At 36.9% G+C, this 26828-nt stretch overlaps 2 protein-coding genes across 4 annotated transcripts; one reads left to right on the top strand and one right to left on the bottom strand.

Annotated features, from left to right (window-relative positions):
- Nucleotides 1-4504: 4504 nt before the first annotated feature.
- MYEF2 (myelin expression factor 2) lies at nt 4505-24713 on the top strand. 3 transcript variants are annotated; one of them, XM_010571861.1, is made up of 16 exons: nt 4505-4626; nt 5841-5893; nt 7167-7174; nt 7284-7377; nt 8243-8434; nt 9112-9265; nt 9684-9733; nt 9820-9883; nt 10034-10135; nt 10335-10385; nt 10461-10529; nt 10816-10914; nt 13918-13989; nt 15205-15413; nt 15524-15575; nt 24617-24713. In XM_010571861.1, the coding sequence occupies exons 1-16, from the start codon at nt 4587-4589 to the stop codon at nt 24691-24693; spliced, it is 1386 nt and encodes a 461-aa protein (XP_010570163.1). In that variant the 5' UTR covers nt 4505-4586; the 3' UTR covers nt 24694-24713. The 3 variants fall into 3 exon arrangements, with proteins under 3 accessions (XP_010570163.1, XP_010570162.1, XP_010570164.1); XM_010571860.1 differs by having other exon boundaries at nt 24593-24713; XM_010571862.1 differs by lacking the exons at nt 15524-15575; nt 24617-24713 and having other exon boundaries at nt 13918-13973; nt 15205-15312.
- Nucleotides 18223-26522, bottom strand: SLC24A5 (solute carrier family 24 (sodium/potassium/calcium exchanger), member 5). Its single transcript, XM_010571863.1, has 8 exons — nt 26346-26522; nt 24833-24916; nt 24645-24748; nt 24223-24323; nt 23140-23423; nt 22190-22396; nt 19185-19286; nt 18223-18625 (listed from the first exon to the last, which is right to left on the bottom strand). The coding sequence occupies exons 1-8, from the start codon at nt 26410-26412 to the stop codon at nt 18303-18305; spliced, it is 1272 nt and encodes a 423-aa protein (XP_010570165.1). The 5' UTR covers nt 26413-26522; the 3' UTR covers nt 18223-18302.
- Between the last annotated feature and the right edge of the window lie 306 nt (nt 26523-26828).

Raw genomic sequence — 26828 nt, 5'->3', positions numbered from 1 at the left:
GCCGGGCTCCTCCCCCGCCGGGGAACGGAGTCGCCCCGGCGCTGCGCCGCCCGAGCGCGGAGCCGGCGGTGGGTGTGCGGTGAGAGGCGGCCGCGGCCGAAGCGGTGGGGCGGCGAGGGAGGCGTCTCCCGCCGCGGTGAGCTCCGGCGGGGTGCGCGGAGGAAGCCTGGCTTGGGTGCGGGGGAAGGTGAAGTTTCTTGGTGGGCTCGCCGAGGGCTGGGCGTCTGCCTGGGGAGCTGCAGGTGCCGGCGGTGTGACACCGCGCCGGCGGGCGGGAGGCTGAGCCCCAGCCGCCCCGCCGGCGTGAGCCTCCGGGCCGCTCTCACGGGCTCTGCTCGGGCCGGTTCTCGCAGGACCCCGTTTCTAGAAGCGTTCTGGATCGCTTCTGGTTTTGTTTACGTTTCCACTTCTTACCGTAGTGGTGTGTTTTGCCAAGCCTTTGAACTAATCTTTGCTCACGTGGGAGAGGTAAGGCAGCCCTGTATGGATTTAATTTTTAAATACAAACGAACAAACAAAGCCCCCCACGTATGTGCACAAGCTTTTCTTGGCCTGAAAGGAACATAGTATAAGGGAGCCAGAAGTACCGGCTCTCTAGAACAATACCGTGAATAACCTTTTACGGGTTTGGTTGTTCTCCATGTCAGGCTTCGAGGGTCGTCATTCTTTACGTGGACTAGGTTTTGGCCTCCTATCATTGGAATTTCAATATCTCTTCTAATCTCATTCACATCTTGGAGGGAAGATAAATTGATAGGAGTCTCACCGTTGCAGTACATCAAAGCTGTTGAGATCTGTGAAGTTTTGACATGTCGTAAGCAGCCCAGGTCTGATACTGTTGCGTTTAAAGAATGCACATGGGCTCAAGTTCAGTATAAAGCTGGCGGAATAAAGGCATACTTCATGCCTCTGCTTGACTCCCTGTGAAATTCAAATAGTTTACAAGTTATAAATTTCACATTACCATAAAGCAGCAGTTTGTTTTGTTTTGTTTTTTTTTCCCCTGAGCCTGGCCCTCAGCTTCCAAACTACAGAAATTGTGTTTGAATTTTCACAGGAAGATTGTGACCCTTTTGCACCTTTGAGGTATATAACATTTTATTGCCTTTTGGGGTTGCTACTGTTAAAATAATGACTTAATTTCTCTGTATCCCACCTTATGTCAGCAATTTTCTTCTTTTCCCTCCAAAAGTAATTAGAAGCAAATGAAAAATCCCAGTCATTCTGCAAGGTAGAAATCACAACTTCAAGTTTGAAAATAATGCAGAGTTCTTGGTAACAGAGTTTCAAATCTTCTTCTTTCACATACAGTTTCCAGTCTTCCCCAAAACACGTGTACAAGGGATTACGCAGTCAGTGTGCAGGTGAAACGTACTACTTAAAGTATTTTGGTAACCAGGTTTGCTTAGCACTCAGATTAAATTGGAGAGGAAACCTGGTCTCAACTTCCACACTTCCCTACGTTTATTGTGTTGAGCAGTGGAACTGTTCAGTGCAATGAAGTTAAACTGATCTATGTGCTTTAGAATTGCATGTTGTGGACTTCTTGCATTTCTGTCTCTGCTGATTATCTTATTTGTATGGACACTTGTGAGCAGAGGAGTAGAAGTTTGTTTAAAAAAAATCAGCTTGTAGGGCTTTCGTGTTGATTTATCTTGTGCTTATTTTTTAGGCTTCTAGTTTTGTATATGGAAAACTTGTCTTTTGTTTCCAAAACTTTACAGAAGTTCAAAGGCATTATTTTTCAAAAGGTAAAAATTGCTCTTTCTAATCAATGAGGACATGCTGTTTTTTAAGAAATTATTGCAGACACCTCTTTTTCAACCCTAGAAATCTGCTAGTGATTTCACATGCAAATATTAGTTAAATGTATCAAATGATCAGTTCATACAAAAGGTAAAGAGTAGAAATTACTATTGTTTTTACCCCAAGGAAATGTCAGTTCCTAATTTCTGAGACTGTCTTTTCTGTGATCTGTAGGTGACTAATGTGGCATTGCTTTGAATGTATTATTTGACTGAAATGATTTTTAATCTTGAAGGAGGGGGGTAAGAGCTACATCTACAAAAGGATCTCTGCCTCCAGCTTGTTCACTGGCCTGTGTTGGTTTTGGCAGATGAGTTTTGAAAGAAGGATGTTTTTTTAATTAATCCTCTATTTTCAGGAGACTGGCTGTGATCCCCAGACTAAGTGAAGTGTCTTCTTGTTCCCAGATTTAAGAGTATGTCAGACTCACATCCTCTGTGCTCTTTACTGGTTTGTACAGCCAGGTCTTCTAGAGCCTGTGGATTCCATATGTGGAGACCTGGCTCTTCCTGTGCACTACACTGAGCACCCAGGGGCTGTTCCATAATCCTTTAAGCAGAAAAGAGCTTAAAAGGCTAAAGAGAATCCATTGCTCTAATCTTAAAACTTAAGGAAGAACTCGGATTTTTAGTGGGGGTCTCATTGGGCAGGAGTTTTGCATTCACATATGGGACTGGATTGGAAGGAACTGATCTGACTGGAAAACCTGATACTCTGCTCTTTCCTTACCCTCTCCCTCCAGTTCCCTACATTGTTCCCTCCATTTCACTTCATTACACAGCCACAGAAGAATGATATTGCCAGAACAGACAGGATGGTATGGAGGAGGGATGATGCAGAGGGAAGCTGGAGGATGCTCGAACCAGATAACTCTGAATGTTTTAAATTTTACAAATACTTAGCCCAGAGGAGTGTCCAGTTGCTAATCTTCTTTTAATCCACTTGTAAACACAAGGACTGTGAAGTTCATATCATATCAGTACTTCAAAATTTGGGAAAAAGTCATGGGAGAAATATGTATGTATTTTAATTTATTGCTCCCTGAAGAGTGCCCATGCTTGAGTAGATAATACGTTTTGCTTCCTGAAAGGCTACTTGCATGTGCTCTTGAGTGTAAGACTGCCACTTACTTGCTGTTTTGTTAATAACTATGCAGAGAGCTGAAAATACTAATTTCAATTACTCAAAATCAGTGATCTTGACATATGTTGTGGTTGTAAAACTGAAATGCCTGTTTTGGCCAATTTTACACCAGAAACCTTCCAAAGAGTCAAAATGAGATAAAAACTAAGCTTTCTGAAATGTAGGAAAAATTGTAAAGATAGCAAAGTAGTTTAAGAAGGAGGGCTCACTATCAATCACTTTTGACAGTCCTGTAGGACGTTTCCTTGTAATTGTTCTAACTAAAATAAACATTTGTGTAAAATACTTCTAAAGTTTCTCATTAACTGTGGTGAGATTTGAACTCGACATTGATGTGTATCTCTAAGTAGCATCTGTTCAGTGGATCACATTTGTGTGGGTTTATCACTTCAGTTGATTCTTTCAGTTCAGCGGTTCACCTTTTTTTAAAGCAACAATTCAGGCACCTTAATCCTCTGTTAGCATGCTAAATCACCTTGTGATAGTAACACTATCAAGAGTGCTAAAGAGTTTTGGATATTTCATCTAATTCTGTTCAAAGTGTATAGTTTTATCAAAGTTGAGATTTGATCTGCTTTAAAAGAGAGGAAGCAAATTTTTCTCGCATTTTTATCTAAAAATAAAAGATTTTAAAAGGAGAGCAGCTGCCGTTGCTAAATTTTGGAAAGAGTGAGGGCCAGAAGTCTATTTTGTTGTAGTTTCTAGTGGATTATACCTGGTGACTTAATTAGTCTTAGATGCAGAGCATGTCTTAATGCAGCTATTTCCTATGCATTTAGCAAGTTTTCAGACTCTAGTAGTGTTAAGCAGTGAAAGAGCATTTGTTGTTCTTAATTGAATTTTAATTTCTGTCTAAAAGCAGTCTGGCATAAATTATGAATAAAAATAATTTATGTGGTAAATAACATGTAATTTGATTTACAACCTATTAGAGTTGATTTTTGTATATTATTATTACATTGAATGAAGTATACCAGGCTGTTCCATAAGTTAGACCATTTCAACACTCACTTCTGTGGTGAATATCATGTAACTTAGGCAAGTCTGATGTGAAAATTATTGAAGCACCAAAGCATGGATGCTGTAGCTTATTTTTCAGCTGAGTCGTCATATCTTGATATTTGTAGTCGTTTCATAGTACCACCTTGCTGAATCTTGACAGACATAGTGGCAGTGGAGTGCAACTGGAGTAGCAATATGTGCTTTCTTTACTTACAGTCGTGAATAAATCTATTATAATATTATTTTTATTCTAGATAAGGCAACTTGTTTTGGCATTAGACTGGTAACATGAGTTTATTTTTCCTAATTTGAAAAGCAGCATTTGGGTTCTAATAGCATAGGAGGTATACAGTTATATATAGGAGGTATAATAGTCTAGTGATCCAACACAAGACTAATATTTTTTTGTTTGGTGTTTTTTTTGTTTGTTTGTTTTTTGATGTAGGGATAATGATGAGACAGCAAAAGATGAGAAAGCACTTGTGAAAGAGAAGTACGTTGCAAAACCGAAGGCAATCCCTTCTCTTGGAAACAAGAATAGATTCCACCCCTATTCAAAGGACAAGAATGCAGGCACTGGAGAGAAGAAGGCTATTAATCGTAATAGAGTTTTTATTAGCAACATCCCGTATGACATGAAGTGGCAAGCTATTAAAGATCTTATGAGAGAGAAAGGTAACTTATTCCTTATAATACACTCCACATAGAAAGGGGTAGAACTTAAATGCAATGTATATGTCCTTTGAGCCACACAGATTTGATTTGACTTCTTTTTGGTTTTTTTGGCCTTTACTTGGTACATCTATCTCCCTTCCCCCTCTTTCATCTGAGACAATTGCATTGCAGGGTAGGATGGGTAAATGAAGTGCTTACAATCTTCTGCCATTCTAGTGTGACAGTAGAGAGTATATGCATGACCTCATGACTTCTTAAAGAGATTGTGTTTTGTCTAGTTGTAGTCTTTGTAGTTTTTTTTTTAAGGGCTATTGTATTTAAGCAACACATTTAGTGTGTTAACATGAATAATAAAGGACGTCTTTCAAAAGTTGTTTTGTATTTCTTTGGTGGAATCTGGCTGTGGAATTAACTTTGTCTGCATTGTCACTACTGCCATGACTGTTTGTCTGGAGATTTGTATTAAAAGCTTGTTACTATTGTTGCAGTTCTGATAGAGTAATCTTACTACCCCAAATGTTTTATTTTAAGTTTGGGGTAAAATAATGCTAATACATGAATTCTGTAAAAAGTTAGTTTTGTGTTTTCCTTGAAAAAAATTGATTCTTCAAAAGTAATGCAAAGCACACTTGGCTTTTAGGCTGTGAAAAATGCCAACCCCCCCCCTTCTGTAACTGCTGGTTTATCTGTTGTAAGGTGACGTGACTATTTGATTGGTTTATTTACTGAAACTTCCTACTTTAGAAAGTGAGTGGCTTGCTGTGAAATATTTGATGTGTAAATTTGGTTATTATTGAAGGCAAACTTATGATTGAAGACATTCAGGTAGAAAGTCACCTTAAAACAGGTGTTGTGAGTAGGATGATAAATGTAACACTTTCCAGTGAACGTTGACGTTTCATTTGTCAGGTTAAGGGACTGTGTATATCTGAATTTGTTCACCAACTATATCATACTGGCCAAAATATGATCTGTAGTATGAATTAGGTTAAATATAGTTGTTTGTTTTTAGCTTTTGAGAATGTTGCTGCTGCATATTTCTGAAAACTAGCTAAATTATATAGCCTTTGACAGGAGGTACGCTGGTCTGGTTTTGATTGTTGGTGAATAATAGGTGCTTCTCTGTAGAGTTGTGCACAGGGGCACAGTAAAGAAAGATACTGGTGTTTAAATGCATTGTCTCTTGGTATTTTCCCTTTGTATGTCTTATGTAGTTGGTGAGGTTACATACGTGGAGCTGTTTAAGGATGCTGAAGGAAAATCAAGGGTAAGTGCCGTGGGCAACAATCTGCTAGAGGTTTAAAAGTTCCTCAGCAGTTTTATTTTTGTATAATACCTGTACCAGTTATTGGAAAGTAAGTTTCATTTTTACACTGATTTTCATTAAGATAGCCTTGAGGATTTTGTATTAGAAGTAGTCTGACCCTTTCATGCAACTCAAACTAGCTGGCTGTAAAGGACAAAATACTTCTGTAAACGTTAACAAGTGGCATTTACTTAATTCTTCTTTTTAGCCAACATCTTTGTTTTGGTACAAATCTGTTTCATATAAAGGACGTTCAATAAACCACTGATTTTATTTAAATTTTGTTAGCATAGTATTCTCTGCTTAGGGCAAATGAGTATAAAACGTTAGTTAAGAATATACTGTTTGAATTGCCTGATTTGACAGCTTTGCAGGGTTGGTACTCTAAACACTGGATTAATGTATTTGCTTTCTTAAAACTAAATGGATGGATATGGTTGGTAGCCAACAGAGTGCCAGCAATGAGGCACTAAGAGGGAAGATTGTTAAAGCTCCTTTGTCTTCTTAAAAGTAGTCAAAAGTTTGGCCAATAGTAGCTCTGAACCTGCAGTGAGAACATGAGAAATGCAGGTTTGAGTCTTAACTGAGGTTGTATTAATTGTTGTAAATTACTTTCTTTAATGCTTGTTAAAACTAAAACATGCTGTTAGCTTTGCTTTACTTAAAGCAATCCTCAACTCTTTGCTTTATTAGAAGGATTCTGGTGCAGTCAATAAGGTTATTTTCTTACAAAGTAATTTCTCAATTATGCTAGTAATACTGAAGAGGTATGTAGACTCCTTGTTCATTGTACTGGTATACTTGATGTAGGTAGATTTGAATTTTGTAGTCAGTGGGCAGCTTTTAATGACACAATGAGTGTCTTGATTGGTTTTTGGTTTTTTTTTTTTTTTTTTTTTTTTTTTTCCCCCCTTTCCGCCCCACCTCCTCTCCCCAGTTGTCCTTACATGGATCTGTGTGGCATTTTTCTAATTCTGGTTTGGCTCAAAGAGAATAAAAGATAATATATTCTCTTGCATTTGAAAGGTATGTATGTGGAGAAAGTAGGAGAAATTCAGCTTGCCTACCAGTAAAGAGCATGTATTATGGATTTTGAAGCTGAAAATAACTTGAATAGTTATTTAACAGTGAGCTGGGATCTTTAACTGGAATCTTAAATGCTCTATCATATGTGCTGATTGACTTTTTTTTTATTTTTCTCTTTACATATGATGACAAATCATCATGGATGTAGGGTTGTGGGTAAGTTTCTTTTTCTATGTCTGTAGAAACACATTACTATCCAAACATTCTGTTAATTTTAACATTTTAAACTTTATTTTAATACTCTAAATGTTTTGTTCCCTCTAAGTGTCGTTGAATTCAAAGATGAAGAATTTGTTAAGAAAGCATTAGAAACTATGAACAAATATGATCTTAGTGGAAGACCCCTGAATATTAAAGAGGTATGGTTATTGCTGCTGTTTTTATTTTGAAATAGTGAAGATACTATAACTGCTGAGATGACAATACAGTGTTTAGAGCATCTTAGTTGTGTAATTTCCAGTTTAATTTTTTTATGACACTTTCTAAATGGGCTAAAATGCCTGTTGGCTTGCAGAAGGTCTTGATACTATGCCAGCTGAACTCAGAAAGTGTGTCCTAACATCAAAATAATCTAATACTGTTTTTCTTTAAAAAAACTTTAACTTCATATTCTTACCTTAGTGTCATCAGGTCTTTTCCAACCTAAATGATTCTATGTTTACATTGCTTACCTGCTTCAAAATATGAGGCAGAATGAGCTGAGTATCAGACCACTACATATGTGCAAAAATGGGGCTGGAAGTAGAGAACTTGTGCTGACTGGAAAGTGAAATTAATGTCAACATTTCTGTTGTAGTTTTGTAGTATATGACAGTGTCTGATGCAGTTCTTTTTGTCCTGTTACAACTTTAATAATGGTATTAATAAATAAGTAAAAAAATTAATTAAATTAATTCAGTTCTTGGAAGAAGGTGCTAGACTGACAGTCCTTTAGATTGAAATCTTTTCTACTTGTCCATAGGCTAGGTACAGCATGTGAAGTGGCAGTGCACGCTTCCTCAACAAGTGCTTTGCCAATATGCCTCAACCCTCATCTGAAAGGACCCACCTCTAGAGGTGAGGGAATTAGGTCTCCATGCTAATTCAGTTCTTGATCCCTCTGACATGGACAAGGATATTAGTTGATAATTTTGATGGGTTTATGTAGAATTTCAAATAGTACCTTTTTGTTTGTTGCCAGTCCTCTTGATGATTAAGTTGGCTTTATTTTTGCCCGTGTTTCAGGACCCTGAAGGTGAACATGCTCGTAGGGCATTGCAGCGTGTAGGAGGACAGTTTCCAGGAGGACATGGACCTGATGTGGCACCTGGAATAATGAATTTACCACCTTCTATTCTCAATAATCCAAACATTCCTCCTGAGGTTATCAGTAACTTGCAGGCAGGCAGGCTTGGGTCCACTATTTTTGTTGCTAATGTAAGTTTAAAACTGTATTTTGTAACTGTAATATTTGATCTTTGTAAAACATCTTGTATTACTGCATAATTCAGTTTTTATATAAAGAGGAAATAGGAAATGTTAGTTCACAGTATATTCAACTAAAAATGCTGGCTATGTATTCAGATTTTGGACATGAAGGATATGTTAAACTCTTGAAGCTGACAGGCACTTTTAATTATTGCACAGTCATCTGGTGATTCAAAAAAATAATACATCTTTTCGCTATCTATTTCCAATTGCATTTCTTTTTTTAATTAAATATACACTTCAGTTTATCTTGCTAGTTACATTAGACTAAATTAAACTGTTAACATTTGTTGGAAGTACTTCATAAGTTCTGTATTTGCACAAAAGACTACTATGTCTGCAAGGGCACTTGTGGGAATACAGCTGCTCTTAACAAGAACCCATCCATTTCTCAATGTTAATATGTTAATTAAAGTAAAATATATATATAAGCAGTATAAATTGTTGGTTTTAGTTGACATTTTTGTACTTGGTTGCAGTGTGTGTATATTAAAAAATCCTGGCTATTTACATATATCAAGCATTTTGTGAAGCTGAAGAGTTACAACAATCTAGAAAATCTCTTCCAAATGTAATGGCAGAACAGAAATGTGCACTGAAATCACTAATGTATTTCTGTGTGTAAGCTTGACTTTAAAGTTGGCTGGAAGAAACTGAAGGAGGTATTCAGCATTGCTGGAACCGTAAAGCGTGCAGACATCAAAGAAGATAAAGATGGCAAGAGTCGAGGAATGGGAACAGTTACCTTTGAACAAGCAATTGAAGCTGTTCAAGCAATATGTATCCTTGGTTTTGAAAAATAATTGATCAAATATAGTTCAGCCTTGAATGGCCTCTGATTGATAGTGTAGTTTTGCAAGTGGAGCTTATTTGTCTTGTAGCTAGTATGTAGGGACTAGAGTGTAATACTGTGCAGATTACATTTTTAATAGTGACTGAGTTTACTGCTAGAGTCTAAAAAGGTGTTCCTGATAACGTTGAACAAGCTTAAAATATGTGGGAATGTGACGTGTGAAACTAACTTTTATATACCTAACAGCTTGTATAGTTTCTTTTGGCCTTTGAATTGGCATTCTGAAGATTAGTAAGGAAAGATAAGACTCCTAAAAATGATACAGAAATAAAATAAGTTATTACAGTGATTCTTCTGAAATAAATTGTCTTCTGTAGTTGGATTCCTTGACTTGCATTTCTTCAGCTATGTTCAATGGACAATTCCTGTTTGATAGGCCCATGCATGTAAAAATGGTAAGTTGCTTACATTCCTTTCTACCTTAAATGTCTCTGCCAAAACATTGAAAGGATCATAGCATAACATCCTTGTTTTTTATCAGGATGACAAATCAATTCCTCATGAAGATTTCCGCGTTGCAGACAGCAAAACCTCACAATTACCTCGTGAGTGCACACTCTGTTTTCTACTCCTTGCACTTAATATATGTTGATATAGAGTCTTGGAACAGCTTAGTAGTACTTTTGCTTACTGTAGTCTCTTCATGATAACAGGAGAAAATCTTCCTCCTGGTGATACTTCTTTTTGTTTTCAAGGTGGTCTTGGTGGCATTGGTATGGGACTTGGACCAGGTGGACAGCCCATCAGTGCAACACAATTGAGCATGGGTGGTGGAATGGGGAGCATGGGTCCAGGAGGTAAATCTCTGTTCTTCATTTGTAAGTTTTACAGAGCTTTAGGTTTAAAATTGTCATTTCTGTGTTTGGAAGATTGACATACTCTTGACAAAGCAAGCCTTGTGTAATGTGCTTTTGAGATGTTAACTGTCTTTGTGTTTCCTAAATCCCTTAGGATCTTACCTGTCTTCTAAATGGTGTTTGTCTTTTTGGTTTAAAGGTATGGGAATAGACGGTCCAGGATTTGGCGGAATGAATAGAATGGGAGGCGGTACGTGCAGTGAAGTTCTTTGCATTAAGTATTTTTTTTAATATTATATAGAAAACACTCTTCCTTATTTTACAGGACTTCCTGGATTTCGTGGAATGGAAGGAATGCCTAATATAGGAGGATTTGGAGTCAGCCGAATGGGAGGTAGGTAAACACTGTTCCCGTACACTTAGTAAGTTTGCTAATGCTTATTTATTAAAAGCTCTTACTTTAGGGATGGGTAATGTAGATGGGTTCAAAGGAAATACAGTCAGTGGCATGAATGAAGGCACAGGAACTGGTGTGGGAGTTAAGTATTTAATAGGTGTGTCTGATGTGTGCGTTAAACCTACTTCTATTTAAACAAGCATCTGTGAAACAAGTGTTGTATGAACATCAACCTAAATGTATATAACAGAATATTTCTGGTTTTTTGCTTTGTTCTCTGCAGAAATTTTCCGTGGTGGAATGGGAGGAAACATGGACAGAGATTTTGGTCGGGGTGACATGGCATTGAACCGTGGTTTTGGAGATTCTTTTGGAAGGATGGGTATGGTAACTGTTAAATGTCCTGTGGCAAATTGCAACATAGTATTGGAAGACTTACACTAAAAGAAGAGGAGACCTGGTTTCATTTGGTCATCTTCCTTTGTCCCCTCTCCCCCGGTCATTACTATAAGGATGTATTCTGAGCATTTATTATAGCCAGTGCTTAGGACCAAGGTTAAAGTGTGGGTGTTTTTTCCCATCTGTAACATATAAACAAAATAGCAGTTTGAGGAAAGCTTTTAGCTTAATACTGTTAACTTTGTAAGGTACTAAGTCTTTTTGGTATTAAAGTATATGCTTCTGGTAATCCTGAACAAGCTGCCCAGGAGCCTGCTTTTGCAAATGCATGCTGGAAAACTGTTTTTACTGCAAATAAGGTAGTGTTGGATAGGAACGGTGAATTTTGGTGCCCTGTGTTTTCTTCCTGCATTCTGAGCTCAGGCAGCTCAAAGGGATTTATTGGCCTTTTCTGTAACTGAGCCAGCTTTGTTTTATTTATAGATGATGTCTTGTTGACAAAGTTCATTTTGTTGCTTTTGGGTTCCCTCAAATGAAATAATCCTCTGTCTTAAGAGGCCTGGAGGTGCTTAGCAGTAGAGCCTTCTTGCACTTTGTTACCATACTGTTACTGGGATGAATGCATTACAGGAGACAGGTTTTCTTCCTCCTCCTCCCTGTTTTTCTCTCTTTCCCCCTCCCTTAATTCCTCACTGTGAAAGAGAAGAGCTGCTAAGAGCATAAGGTTCATCTGGTCTAAAAGTTGAATTTTTTTTCTTTTCCTTTTTTTTTTTTTTTCCCCCTTAAATTTGGGCAAGTCATAACAAAGGATAACTCTTGTGCTTCTCTTCGAGCACTGGTAGTTGTGTAGAAGTGATAAGAATGCAATAAGGTTGTCAGTTGAGTGAGTTAGTCTTAATGTCTTGGAATTAACATCTTAGAAATCAAGTGTATGCTTTCACTATGTCTACTTGCAACATAGGCTAAACATCTGTTTCTTGAGTGAAAATCCAAAGCCACTTCAGTTATAAATGTTCATGCAACCAATAGACTTCCAAGTCTTCTGGTAACACACATTGGTTTTGAAATACATGATCATGGCCACTGTGAGAAACTGATGTGGGAATCATTCAGTAGATCCAGCAAGCTTCAGCTTATAACCTGTTAGCAATCTTACAATTTTAATACTGTTCTGAGAACCAAGATAAGGGTTTCCCAACTTATCCTTAAATAATGGAAGGAAATTGTAGGGATTTACAAATATAATAGTTAACAGATGTTGTGTTTAATCAGGGAAGACCGTGGTGTACTCCTATTACAATATTTAGGTTAATGGTATCTTAAAAGGAAATGCTGTGACTACATTTGGCTTTAGTACTCTGCCAGTTTCAAGGAGGGTAACTTAAGACAGTCTTTGAATGGGCTATGGCATCAATTAGTGAAAATGAGGATGTTTGATTTGCAGCAGAACTGTTGGAGTTGCCATTTAAATTGCCAAAATTTTGCAGTATCCAAAAAATCAAAGGTTGTGTCATAGAGCATCTCCGAGCATATAATTTTTTGTTGGTGAAAAGCCAGTGGGGGAAAAAGTACAGGTAAAGGATGTCTCTAAGGTCAGAAATAGCTGGAATCTTACTTATTAGGATTATTTGAGCCTTCAGGTTGTTTTTTTGGTCTTGTTTTGGGTGGTTTGGGGATTTTTTCTGTTTGTTTTGTTGTTTTGTTTTTTTTTTTTTTCCTTTTTTGAAGTTCATGTTAGATTGTTGGGGAGACTTTTTTTTCCCCCCCTTTTAGAAGAGAGTGGATATAACTGGGATGCACTCACAAACAAGTATGGTTTTCTAGCTCTGGGAAAGTGTGTTGGTTTGTTTTTTTTTTCCCTACAATCCTTTTTAAGGGTAAAAAGCCAGTCATGTTGACAGCAATCTCAAAATTTGACTTGGTGTTTCACTGCAAGACCCTCTCTGGCCTAATGAATAAGTATTAAGATCTTCCTCGTATACAAACTGTTGGCTGAAGTACTGGGAGTAATCCAGCTGGTATTGAAAATCAGTAGTTTTTTTTAAACAGGCTAGTCCATATGTTTTGAGGTCTTGGTATGGCTATGACAGCCTGTTGTCTGAGAGGAGACAAATATTTCCCACAAGAGACTGGCAGGGAACAATTGTTGCTATTTTCAACAGTGTGGAGAAAACAGATCTAATGGAAGACTCAGCAGTGACCTTTTTTTAGATATTAAAACAGTGGTGTCTAGCCTAAAGACGACAGTTATTGATCTATTTTGCCATAAGTAAAAACTGAGCTGTTTCTTTTAGATATGAAAATCAAGCAAGAAAAATGCAGCTGACAGTTCTACTCTGTTCTGCAGTGACAGGAATGTAGTTCTTTTGAGCTTCTACAATTCTAGAAGCTCCTTTGGGATTACTTTCCTGAATATTAGCACTTCACTGAAAAGAATTCTTTTTACTGCACTCCAGAATCAGTCTCTGATACCATTCTGGAGATTCCATGGTTCTGGCAAATAGCTTTTATTAAGTATCGATTCCCTTTCTTTCTCACTTTTTCCCACTAAATTCCATCAATTCACTCTTCATATGCAGTAATGAAAGACATTGGGAGAGCTGCTCCTAGCTTTTACATTGGTTTCTTAAAAATGGGAAAAACTAGGGCAAATAAGATGAACCCTTCAGTTTTGAGGCTGTTCTTCCCAATGTGAGAAATGGCTCATTTAGTTTTAAGATGTTTGTGCTGCTGGTAGACTGTCAGAGGGGAGAAGAGCTAGAAAGAAATCAGAGCAGCTTAAATCCCATAATAAAGAAGGAGGAACTAATGTTACTTACTGGATGTTTCCTATTTAGTTTGAATAATAAAGGCACATGTTAAAGTATTCTGTAGAAAAGAATTGCCAGGTAACAATGAGATCAGTGCACTTCATCAGTGTGTGCTTTGCTGCTGTTGTCACTAACTGGTGTTTTCAGTGTATGTCACTTTTTTTTTTTCTGTTTAGGTGGTGCAATGATTGGTGTTTTTGCAGGAGGAATGGGAGCGCCTAGCATGGGCCCAGTAAGATCTGGAATGAGTAGGTTAACTTGTTTCAATAGAATGTAAATGCATAGGCAATGTAACCATACGGTGTACATGTAATTGTATCGGATGATTTTGTCCTAGTGTAGTGTCTTGCCAGTGTTGGAAGAAGTAGAAATCTTGTTGTATGTGACTGCGAGTCTAATAGTTTTTGAAGCTGTTTTGTTGAGATAAAAGTTCAGAGGAAAACTTGCTAATATGGTCTTTCCCTTAATCTTAGTTTTGAAACGGTTTTAACTCCTGGTTTGGAGGAAGAAGTGATTCAACTAAACTTGTGTTCCAGAAAAAAGAGAAATAGGCACAGTTATTTGTGTGAACCTAATGAAGTTGAACTTCAGTAACCTCTCATCATTGAAATAAAAAATCAGCCTTGAATTTCAGATTATCACTCAGTTTAATTTTGTGCAAAGCTCCAATACTGAGTTTGTATTACAGCAAAAGTCTGAGTTCCTCAGGCTAGAGCAGATGAGAAACTAAAATCTTGCTATTGGCAATCTTGAGAGGCATAAGGCTTAAAGAGAAGGTCCCTCATGAATGATCTCGGTAGTTTTGCTTTACATTAATTTTTTAATTATGAATCCAGAAAGATTATAATAGGATATTTGAATGTCATTGATCTTAGTTCTTTATATAATATACATTAATATATTTCATTGCATGTGTCGTAGGAAAGTCCATGCTCTTTACAGTACTTGCAGTAACATTTGTTCTCTGCAAAATATGCTTTCTTCAGAAGATTGTGTCATTAAGTGTGGCTGCATTAAGTAAAGCTGAATGTGAATGCAGGAAGCAAAATAAACAATAGTATATACGGTCAAATTATCTGTATCTCAACATTGCTGCAGTTATTTACTTGATCTCTTTTTGGTACAGAGTATCAGATTTTTATTAATTAAACTGTACAGCCTTTAAATCTTAATTCTTTACTTGTGTTCAACATTTTACTACATTAGATGGTGTGACTAAGCTTGATGCAGTTTGTTTTTTACTTTTAGAACTGACACTATGTATCTTCTAATACTTTGGCTTAAAATATTAGCCATGCTACTAGATAAATCACTGTGCATGTATGAAGTTATGTTTTGTATTACAGCAGTTTCATTAAAGCTATTTTTCTCCAGACACAAAAGAATTTTTTATTTTATTTTTCTTGTGCATCTATTACGAAAAAGAGATTTTTATTTTATCCTACTTTTCTTTTTCTGTGTAGGTGGTGGAATGGGTGGTATGAACAGTATGGCTGGAGGAATGGGAATGGGGATGGATCGGATGAGTTCTGGTTTTGATCGAATGGGACCAGCTATGGGTGGAGGCCTGGACAGGAACATCGATATCGATCGAGGATTTGTGCCTGGCCCAATGGGAAGTGGCATGAGAGAGAGATTAGGCTCTAAAGGCAACCAGATATTTGTGAGAAATGTAAGCATTTGAATACATAGAAACCATGAGCTTACTTTGTGTGCATGTTTGATGACATGCTCTTTTTCTCTCTGTACTATTTTGTTATTAATAATGCTTTTATATTCTAGCTTCCTTTTGACTTGACCTGGCAGAAGCTAAAGGAGAAATTCAGTCAATGTGGTATGTATATGAATCTTATCCCTGCTCAGCTCCATCGACTTCATGTTTTAAATGGTGTTCATTAGATAAGGAGAGGAAGACAAGGTTGTTGCTTAATCCTTAAGAAGAGTCTGGCTAGCCTAATCTTTCTTATTTACCCCACCTTTCCTGAGTTATATAAATAATTTTTAGGCATGACATAACACATGAGACCAAGGTACAGTATGGGTTATGTTGGCTCTGAGTGCTTATCTGCTATAAAACTTTAACCCATTCCATTAATAAAATTACTTTTTGAGCTTTTTCTTTTTTGAAGCAGGTATTGTGTATCCTCTGACCAACACAGAGTATATAATGTAGCATTTATTTTGAGGAAAATGCATGCAGGGGCCTGGGCCTGTCCAGGTTATGCATTACTTCCAGAAATGGTGCTGCATCAAATCAGAGTTAGTAATTTTGCCAAAGTGGCGATTTGGTTTTTTTGCAAATAGATGATCCTGATAGCATATTTGCAGGCTGTAACGCTTCCACTTAATGTTAAGAAATAAAGGCCCTTTTTATGTAAGATAAAGGATTGCTACAAATATCCAATAATTCTTTTTATCTAATTCAGAAAAGTTGTCTTCTCACAGAAGTGAATGAAAAATGAAGCTTGGGTGTAGAAATATTGTTTTGTTTTGAAAATGCACTTTCAGAACAGAAGGCTCTAACTGAATTACAGGATAGCTTTTCTTATTTTGGAGAGACAGAAAAGACAAATAATTTAAAACATACTACTGATACCTAAGACAGTCTTCATACAGCTATTAGCGGATTTGACATAAATTAGAACTCGCAGTACACCAGTGAAAGATTTTTAGGTGTTCAGATTTTTTTTGCAGCTGGAGGATATAGCAAAACAGGTTCTCTCTCTTTTCTTTTTTTTTTTTTTTTTTTTTTAAAGTCTTAACTGCCTGGGCAACTTTCAGATAGTTGAGAATTTTTCCTTGGCAACTAACAGATGTAGTGATTATTTTGAATTGTTTTTAAGAATTATAAGCACAAATATTAGCAACAGACTGTATTCATGCCCATATTGTAAGGAAATATAAAGACCATGTCTCCATGTGTTCAATTTCTTTCAATGAAAGTCCAGTCTCCTATTATATGGTATTTCAAAATAAAAATCTGTGTATTTTAGGGAAAAGTTTCTTGTTCCTAGTGGCATTTGGGGGCTCAGGAGTGGTGTGCTACAACATACCATAAGCAAAAACTCATTAGCTCCAGGCACTGAACATTCTCTGAGGTACCAAGATACTTAAATAAAAATGTTGCCTCATCAGTTGAGAACCTCAAGAAAACACTGCAGGAATTGAATAGTGCATGCTACTTTTCCACCACTCCTAACCTGGTAACTTTACTGTTTTAAATGCTCTAAGTTTGCTCTGCAGCTTATTTACAAAATCGCTTGGTTGTGATTGCTTGATATGTTGCTGTGATGAACATGGTGGACTAGATTGAACTATAATACAGTTAACACCTGTCAGTGGTCACACTTCTGGCAGCATTGGTAAACAAAAGACAAAACTTTCCCTTAGCCTTATAGGGCATTTTGTTTCAAACCTGAGGTCAAATACAGGCACACTTCATTTTACGCTAGTGTAAAGGAAAGATCTGAAATAGTGGATCTTAATTTGGATTCTTCACTGCTGTTTTGCCCTGTCACCTTTCCTGAATGAGTGAATATACCATCAGTCTGAAAGTGCTAATATCATATGTCCCCCTAGATCATATTTAAAAATGCTTTTTTATCACTTCTGATGAGTTCTTTAAGTTGTTAGTGCACTGAAGACTTGAAATAACTGCTGTTTAACTTATTTATTCAGGTCATGTAATGTTTGCAGAAATAAAAATGGAGAATGGAAAATCAAAGGGCTGTGGAACAGTCAGATTTGACTCACCAGAATCTGCTGAAAAGGCCTGTAGGATAATGAACGGCATAAAAATCAGTGGCAGAGAAATTGATGTACGCTTGGATCGCAATGCATAATTTAAAACTGTGTGTTCAGGAACATTCCTATGTCTGTTTAGCTTCTCTATCCTAGTAAGTCATTTTTAGTAACATTGTATGCTTACAAAAGCTGTAAAAAGGAACTTTTAAATCCCACCAGCCTTTAACAGTATAGTGTTTAATATACTGTGATACTTGTTAACTGAATCTTACTATGTTTGGTTTTTAAAGACAATTTGCCTGATTTTTGTTGTTTTTTTAGAGGCACTGAGCACCTGCAGGTCCCTGTAGACCATAGAAGCTTTGGATGCTCAGCGCCTTTGGAAAATTAGGCCAAGTGTCTCTAGTCATTCAGTTTAAATGAATGGTTATACTGTTTTTAATAAAATAAGCCATTTTCTCTGTTAATCTCAAGATTGCATAGTGGGATTTGTTTAGTGTTTTCTGATTTTCTCCCCCACCCCAGCGTGTATCAAAATTGTAATGTAAAAATTAGATGTCTTTTTTTCAGAATTTTGGTTTTATATGTGCGTTGTAGTCATACTGTAAATCTTGACTCTAAAAGGAAGGGCTCCAATTAGGCTGTGATGTTTTCGTTCTACTTAATATTACTTTAATGACATGACTTAGTTGTGTAAATAAGATTAGAGCCCAATGGGAGTTTTGAGTTTGTTTTTCTTTTTTTTTATTTTGACTAAATGAAGAAACTGATCTTTCTCTCCTGCTTTTATTTTCATCAGTATAATCACTGATTAAAACTAGTTACCACAGACCCTTGTAGGATTGTTCCCTATGATGCCAAGTTCATATAAAATTGATACTATAGTAAATACTAAGTACAGTACAAGACAGATTGCTCCCAATTTTTTATCTATTTTCCAGCCATTCAGGTGAACTGCCAGAAAAATAAAAACAACAGAACAGATAAGAGAAATGGCTGTGTATGTCAAACCACTGCTGTTCACTTCTATGGGTCCTGATGTATTTATGAAGGCAGTTTTTATAAACCAGGGTATTCCCAAACAGAGCATGTCAAATACATTGGATCCTAAAATGTTAGACATAGCCATATCTCCATTTCCTGTAAAAGAAGAAATACAAATAAGTCTGCTTAATTGTATTGTATGAAATTGCCAAACTGTTTTGGAGGAACAGACTGTCAGCCCTCAATTTCTCACAGAGCACCCTTTTCAGACTTTTCATTGAAGGAACTATAGTCATGATTCTACAGACCATGGTTTTGGGTACCACAAGCATAAAAAAAAAATTCTTCCTAAATCACCAGCATCTGCACAGTTGCACTTAAAATAAGCTAGACAGGCTACTATAAAATCCAGTCATGTTTAAAATACCAAGACCTACAGTTGTGTTTTGCAGTAAAATGTAACACTTGATCAACAACAAATCAAACCAATCTAGAATACTTCTCTGAGATACTCTGAGAGGTTTTTAAATGTCTGAGCCACAGCTTCTTCAGGTAAGCTATTTATTTATTTTATTAGTAAACTTAAGCTCTAGAATCTGGAGCAAAAACTTTGAAGTTACTCCTTGAATTTCTGGAAATGTTGACTAGAATTCTTTTTTTCATAGTACCTTTTAAATACATCCATTGGAATGAGCCTGAATACTAAAATCTTTACCTTTTCGAGCCACCAGCACACTTGCAACTGTATCTGGTACACTTGTTCCTGCTGCTAGTAATGTGAGACCCATTACTGACTCTGGAATTCCCAGTGTTTCACCTGCAATTGATAACGGTAGAAAATGCAAGCATGTTTTTAGTTTAAGTTTCATCCAAAGAAATTGCTTTGGACTTTGCTGGAGAAAGGATTGGTAATCATACAGTAATTTCAAAAGGAATCTGTCAGCTAACTTGACTAAATATGAAGTGATTGAACCATGAAGTAGTTAAAAACAAGAACAACAACAAAGAAATATCATCCTGTCCTTGTTCTTCAATCAAATAAAAAAGGAATTGTAGTATAGTAACCATCTTAACAAGTTTCTCAAAGGCCCGAGTGGAATGTCTCCAGTGGTCAAGACAATACCAATTATTAATTTTTTCTTTCAGATACAGTAGAAGTTTAAATATCTAACAATTTGCTCCTTTTTTTTTTCTGAACGTCTAGAAAATGTAATAGTCTTCTATGTTGTTGGGCATCTCATTGTTAGTGCTCAAAAGTCTCATGAAGCAATAACTCTTACAATCACCCACTCTTTAAAGGGGAGGAAAAAAAGCACATGAATTTTCTTGGGGAGGAGGGTCATTAAGATCATTATTACAATACTATCTCAACTAAATGGCTTTAATATTTCACTCCAATTAGAAAGTTCTTGTGTTGGATTCAGAAGAATCAAAATGCAGAATTTTTATATGAGTTCTAAATGCAAGTAATCCTTTAGAAGTGTGAGTTTCTTTAGGTAAATACTGGTTTAAATTAAGAAAAGCTTTAAATTGTTACTAAAGCAGCAGGTTATTTTTCCCCACTTTTTTTTTTTTAGCCCCACATATCCTGTGAGCATATTAATTTCTCACTTAGAATACAGGGATTCAGGTCTTCAAAACGGTTTTAGCAGTTGTACTATTCACAAGCATCAATGTACTGAAGTATTCAATACCTCTAAGTAATTTGTTTTTCTTAAACTTTTTTGTTCACTAAAAAGTATCTTTTTTTTATTGAAATCTGAATTCTTATTTGCAATATTTGGACACTAATAAGAACAGTTTTCTTAAAATAAGAGGCAGTACTCTGTAAGCTAGGTCAGCAGTGCTTGCCTAGTACATACCAGCTTAGTCTAGATCAGCCAGTACATTTATATTTGAAGTTATTTGTTGGTTCAGAGGGGCTAACATGATCCTGTTGCAGAATTAGTACTGGTATTTATTCTTCCATCACTCCTAATATGAGAGATGTGTAGGACGAGGGACCAACAAGATCAGCTTTTATAAACCATCCAGGCTGGAAAATAATGGTTCATGCCAAGCAAACTGAGGTGAAATACAAATGAACCATCCTTATGTATCCAACAGTAATTTCTAGCCCTCTGAAGGTTATAAGATAGAATACAAACTCAGGTGAATCTAATTTTTCTCTTTTTATTAGATAGATTTATCTTCTATTTAATATGTAGGGTTTTTTCTGGCAACTGACCATAATGAGAGAATGGTCTTATTTTTCTAGCTTTTAGTTAATTTTGTGTATCAGTAGCAATATCTTGCTATAAGTAGTCAAATTTTCTTTGCTAGCAACAAAAAGGTGTACTAAGTTAGGTTTGTTCTTGGCCGTCAAAATTTAGACCCCAGCTATGATACCTTTGTGACATTCTGATAGGCTGTTTATGCAACAATAGAATCTGAGTCATCCTTCATGAAAGAACCTGGACTTGAATGTAATGTGTGTGTAATTTTTAGTGGTTTAATATGTAAATAGAACATATTTGACCTAGAAGTAGTGGGCTAAAGACCCCAATACTCTGTGATGACTCTTCAAAGTGGACTAACACTAATACACTATTTGAATCTCTCTTGCTTTCATATGAATTAGTGCTTTGTCTTGTAGAACAGCAATAACTTTCATTTGAATCCTGTTTCAAAGGCTTCTAACGTTCAGACAGTAAACTTTTGGTCTTTAGATACAAGTGGAAAATTGTTTGACCAAGGAGTGAACCTGGTGGGTGTTATATCCAGTGATCTACTAGTAATTTCTCAAAGGTTTACCAAATGTGTAGGTCTGTTTCTGCACCTAACAAGGAGTTATTCATTGAACTTAAGTTGAAAACAAGTTTAGGATGCTGAACTAGCAGAATACTTGAGTAGGATTAGTGAGCTATAATGTGGAAATGGCAAGCTTTGTAACATTTCTTTCTTGTTTAGAGATTTGTTTTCTGCTTGTTCTTAAAATTAAAAACTGGATTGTTCTCAAGCTGACTGGAGAAACGGTGAAGTGAGGAGACCTTTAATACCTTAAGATACTTTTAAGAGAATATTTTTACATGCAAGTTCATACCCCTTCTCTTACTTAAATGCAGTTAATTTACTGCTTCACTTTATGATGCAGATTTGTAAGAGGTATGCATACACACCCCCCAAGAATATTTAATAAACACGTGATGCTATAGTTGAAATAAAATAGTACAAAAATTTGGGAGTTTTTTTTGACAGTTAATTTAATGCCAAATCCGTTACTATTTTGTGTTCAAGAAAAATACAGGTGTAGAAATAACGGATCTTTTGCAGAATGCTGAACCTTTAATTCCAGTCTTGGTGGATTCCATGTTTATCAGGCTTCAGCTTGACAAGTTTATTGCTGTGTATCTAATTGTTTCACTTGATGAAGCAGTTTAATGAAACTGTCTCTTTTTAAATATAGGCTGGTTTTTGTAGGTATGTAAACAAATTCTTCATCTGATGGCAAGCAGTCTGAAGCAGCTAAACTCTAAAGTGGTTTTCATTAGATGGAAGAAGGTGGCAAACTAAGTATTCAAACATAAGTTGGTTTTGTTTGTTGTTTTTTTTACAGCAAAGTACGTGTTGCTAAACTGACTGTTAGTTGTGGAAAGGAAAACTCTTCACAGGGAGAAAACTCTTTTTTCAGTGATTCTCGATTGGTTGATTCTGTATAGCAGCAGCACTTTAGGTACCTACCTGCTATTGTTATCATCCATACAAGAACATAAGTTATTGCCGAAATCCATGCTGCTGAAATTAAAAATGTCACCATGAACCAGTTCCTCCAAAACTGTCTTCTGCAATCCGGTATAGTCAAATAGAGTAGTGTAATAATAGGAAGGGATAACACCCACAAAATTCTCTTTATATCTGCTTCAGGCATGGTGAAGACACTTGGATGATCTGTGGAAGAAAACGTAACTATTTTAAATTGTAGCTTTTAAGTTTGAATTGGTAGCATACAGTCATTACTGGCCTCTACTTGTGAGAATACTGAAAAAAGTTTCAGAACTTCCTCAAGGTCTCAGTGTAGTCTTACCCAGTACCTACATCACACTGGACAAAACTCTGAAACCAAATGTTCTTTATTACCATGTCACTAGGAGAGAACCTAAGGTGGATGAAAAATGAACTTTTCTATAAAGGTTTACACAAAATGTTTACCAAGAGTAAGTACCAACTGCTGTTTTTTGCCTAAGTAAAGAGGAAATTGATGATCTGTGGCCACATCATAGCTATTTCTTCTGATATCATGCATATTTTGGGCTGTGAACCTGCCACTGTCGTAAGAAAACAGTATATATTAGTACAGTACCAGTGTGTCTTTCAGCTGATACTGCATTTTACAAGCAGTGTTGATGGGAAGTTTCAAATGTGAACAGCAAAGACTGATGGAAGTCTGCTGTTCTAATATGACACAAATGAGCAACTTGCCTAGCATTCCTCTAGCAACTAACTTCATATAAATACCACCACTCTGATTTTGCTGAATGTTATATTCCAGGGAAGAATAATGATTTACTTAAATACTATGCTGGATTTCTTTTGTGAACAAAATCTTAATAATATCTCAGAATCTACTCTTTATTAGAACTGATGCAGACAGGCATGCAGAGTGCTAGAGACAACTGTAATAATACTTGTACCTTCAGAGATCTCATCAAGCCCATGCAAGCTTGTTGAAAGTTGAGTGTAGTCCAGCTCATCTTGAAAAATTCCACTATCTGTTCTTGACTGTTGACGAATTAGAGGTCCGCTCTCTTCCCTCCATCCAACCAGTGGCTGCTGCTCAGCATTCTCTTCCATAGCTTTTGTGAAACACGTACAGCAGGGACTGAACTTTTTCATGAGGTATTGGTTGATTTTAATGTCAAAACATAGTACCAGAATATAACACCCGTATATCAATAATAAGGATGCACTTTCATACCTAGAATGACAAATAGATTTTATATAACATGTAATATAAAAACCCCCAACTCTTTAACTCATTAAAATGGCTGGGGTAAAGAGAGCAAGAGAGAGAAGATTTGCATGAATAGCAAAAGGAAAACACACAAAAGCACCTATTTGCAGTTGTATGGCCAGTGTCATGGAAGTTTGAGTGTCCCCGTGTCTTTCAGCAGTTTGATTAATTCCCCTCCCCTGCAGAATCTTGTTTGTGTATTGTATAGCTGCATGTTTTCCAGGGGATCTTACTCATTGAACATCTTGCTGATGTTTGCAAAATTGAGTCTTCATGTGATGGTTAAAGAGAGGGATAGTGTGTGCTGTTTTGAGTTAGAAACTTCAGAGACTTAGTGGTGGACCTGACAGACTTGTTGAGGCAACAGGAGTTTCAGCCTTGACAGAACAGAGTTAAGTATCAGAAGCTCATGAGCTGCTTCTGGCAGACAAATGTTTTATCAGTGATGCTATCAAAGGAAAGTCTCAGGAGGGGGAAACTATATGAAGACTAATTGCTATGCCAAAACAGTTATAGAAATTGTGAAGTCTGTACAGACAAACCTATGCAGATCAAACTTTATAAATATGCAGGGTTTGAATGTTTAGGTAATAATCTTTGCAAGCATTGTGACTTTCTACGTTTTTTAAAGCCAACAGAATGTTTATTTCTGTTAGTGAATGGCAGTTCAGGCTACTTGAAGTTTGGGGTTTGGGTTTGTTTTTCAAAACACTGTCTCACTAATCTCCAGTCAACATGAATTCAACACTACTTGTGCTCTTACCAGTAAATTCTGTTGTCAGATATCATCGCAAGGACCGCCGCTACACTAATTGTATATGCCAGACAGTCTCTAAACAGCGGCCAACAGGATAGCCTTGAAACCTGCAGATCACAGATTCATTTACTTTTCTTAAACTTGTCTGTAATACTTTCACTAAGTGCTGTAAATGCTGCATCAATATGTCGTTTCTATACTATGTAAAAATTTAAGATTCTTAGGAATGACTTAAGTATGATATTTAACAAGTTAGTGTTTTTAAAAACTTTCATAGCAAGTTATCTTAAAACTGATTACATGCTGGTTTTGCTACTAAATAATAAACTTGGCAGTTGTCATAGTAAGTCTCTCTTGGCTTTTGTTGGCAAATCAGAAAGGATAACCATTTGGCTCTTAGGAGCAGAACTATCAAAGTTGACACATACCACGCTGGAAAACAGCCCACAAGCTGCAGAAATACCAAGAAGATTATAGATTGCTGATCCAAGGATGGTGCTGACGCCGATATCACCCTTTGTCACGAAGACTCCTATAAGGAAAATGACTCTCTGGTATGTTTCAGTTTGGCATGCAAGGAAAAGAATTCTAGATTCAAAACGTATGTGGCTCTTACCTAGAAAAGCAGTGACAAGCTCTGGAGCAGAACTTCCAGCAGCCATAAAAGTTGCTCCAGCAACATCCTGAGAGAGGCCAAGGCCTGAGGATAGAGCAAAAGAATTGCTTAAAAAAATAAATACTTCAGTAGTCTGTACCCTTTACTTGCATTAGTATATAATGTTAGAAGCTACTACAGTTTAATAGAATGAACTTTGCTTACTTTCATACAGTTAATGCATGTATTTGAAACTGGTACAATAATATATTGAAAACATAGCCTCATTTATTGGGCTAATTTATTTCTAACTTTATTACAGAAATTAGTTTAAATACCAGAAAATTATTGATAATACAAGAGATTTGGGCATGATCTTAAAATGTAAAATAGGCATATGTATTTGGGCTTTAACTCTGTTTCATACAGGTAATTGTGGGGAATTCCTTGGACTCTAGTGTGATCCATGTGCTACATGATCCATGTCAAGTCTGTCTATCTTCCAGGGAAATCCATGCTACTGTGTCTTCACATACCAGAAATACTAGTTAAATTCAAACCAGTGCTGCGATCTTAAAAAATTTTCACTTCGTACGGACAGTATAAGAGCCTGTGTCTTGCTTGAATGAAATGAGATTTTTGTTCTGGTAAGTTGACTGTTTCTGAAATGTAACTCACTCTGTGCATCAAGTTCTGCACACTAAGAACAGGGACGTATGGCTAACTATGGAAAAAGTCTGACAAATGCTTATTTATCATCAATAAAAAAAATATCAGCTCTACAGCAATGTTTAAGCTTACATCTTCTGTAAGTGTTCTGGTTTGGGGAACGTTTTCCAGTGCTCAGGGATGAGTTTCCCTAGGGAATTTTTTTAATTCTTGGCAATGAAACTTGGCTGAACTCTCGGCCAAGACCATCTCTTTAATTCAGTGGTCGTGTGAAGCCAGAGGAATTATTACAGGTTGATCAGATTTCATAGAACAGTTGTAACTGTGGTATTCCTTTCCCCCCTGTGTCATACTTTTAATATGTAAATGGTAGCTCACCCTGATACTTGTTCACTATGAGAGAAATACAGAAACTTGAGGAAGATACTTAATTCCCATGTTTTAGTATAGAGAGGGTTTTGGGTTTTTTTGGTTTCTTGGTTTGGTGTCATCCTCATGTCCCGCCCCCCCTGCCCCCTTTATTTCTTTTACTCGGAACCCGGGCATATTACTGCTCACCCCAAAGTTACATCATCAAGTTTAGTTAATACTGAGGAAGTTTTAAGATTTTTCTCTAGGCACAAGGAAAGTGAATTTTAAAGGAATGCCTGTGCAGAGTGTACTCGGAGTATGTTTTTTCAATGTAATATTGATCCATTGTATCAGATTAACTATTGTATTGATAAGTCCTAACTGTGCATAGAGACTCTGAAATTTCTTTAGTTTTGTCGCCAGAGCACTCTAACGTTGAAGCTTTTTTTTTAAAGAGAATGCTCTACACCAAGCTGCTTAGTTCTACAGGAAAAAGATCAGGATGTTCACTTACATTCACTGATGATCTCTAGAGAAGGTAGGAAATAATCATCGCAGACAATGGACACTGCCAGAAACATGTAAAGTATAATTATGAAATAGATAACGATTCCTCCATCCTTTCTCTCCTGCGGTGTAAAAAATCCTTCAGGAAACTCCGATGAAGAAGAAAGGACGCAACCTGTCCTGTTTCCTGAAAATTGAGTACAAAGGTGTTACGCATCCTAATACCTTCCACTTTTTCAGGCTGCAGAAGCCCTCCGGATTAGAACTATAAATGGAGGACGGCTTCCGTGGATTTCCGTCTTTCAAACAGAGCTATTTTTCGTTCGGGGACAAGGACAGCCGCAGCAGCGCGGCTGAAGCCGCGGCACCCTCGTCGAAACGCTGCGCACCTGGGCGGGGGGCGCTAAGAGGGCTCGCGGAGGCGCTGACCGCAGGTGCGGGGGCAGAGCCGACGGCGGGACGGGCCGTACCGCTGTGCCGGCAGCCCCGC

This window comes from Haliaeetus leucocephalus, unplaced genomic scaffold (genome assembly GCF_000737465.1).
Source record: "Haliaeetus leucocephalus isolate CR32 unplaced genomic scaffold, Haliaeetus_leucocephalus-4.0 Scaffold339, whole genome shotgun sequence".
In the NCBI taxonomy this organism is placed as follows: domain Eukaryota; kingdom Metazoa; phylum Chordata; class Aves; order Accipitriformes; family Accipitridae; genus Haliaeetus; species Haliaeetus leucocephalus.
This window is presented reverse-complemented; position numbering and strand designations above follow the sequence as displayed.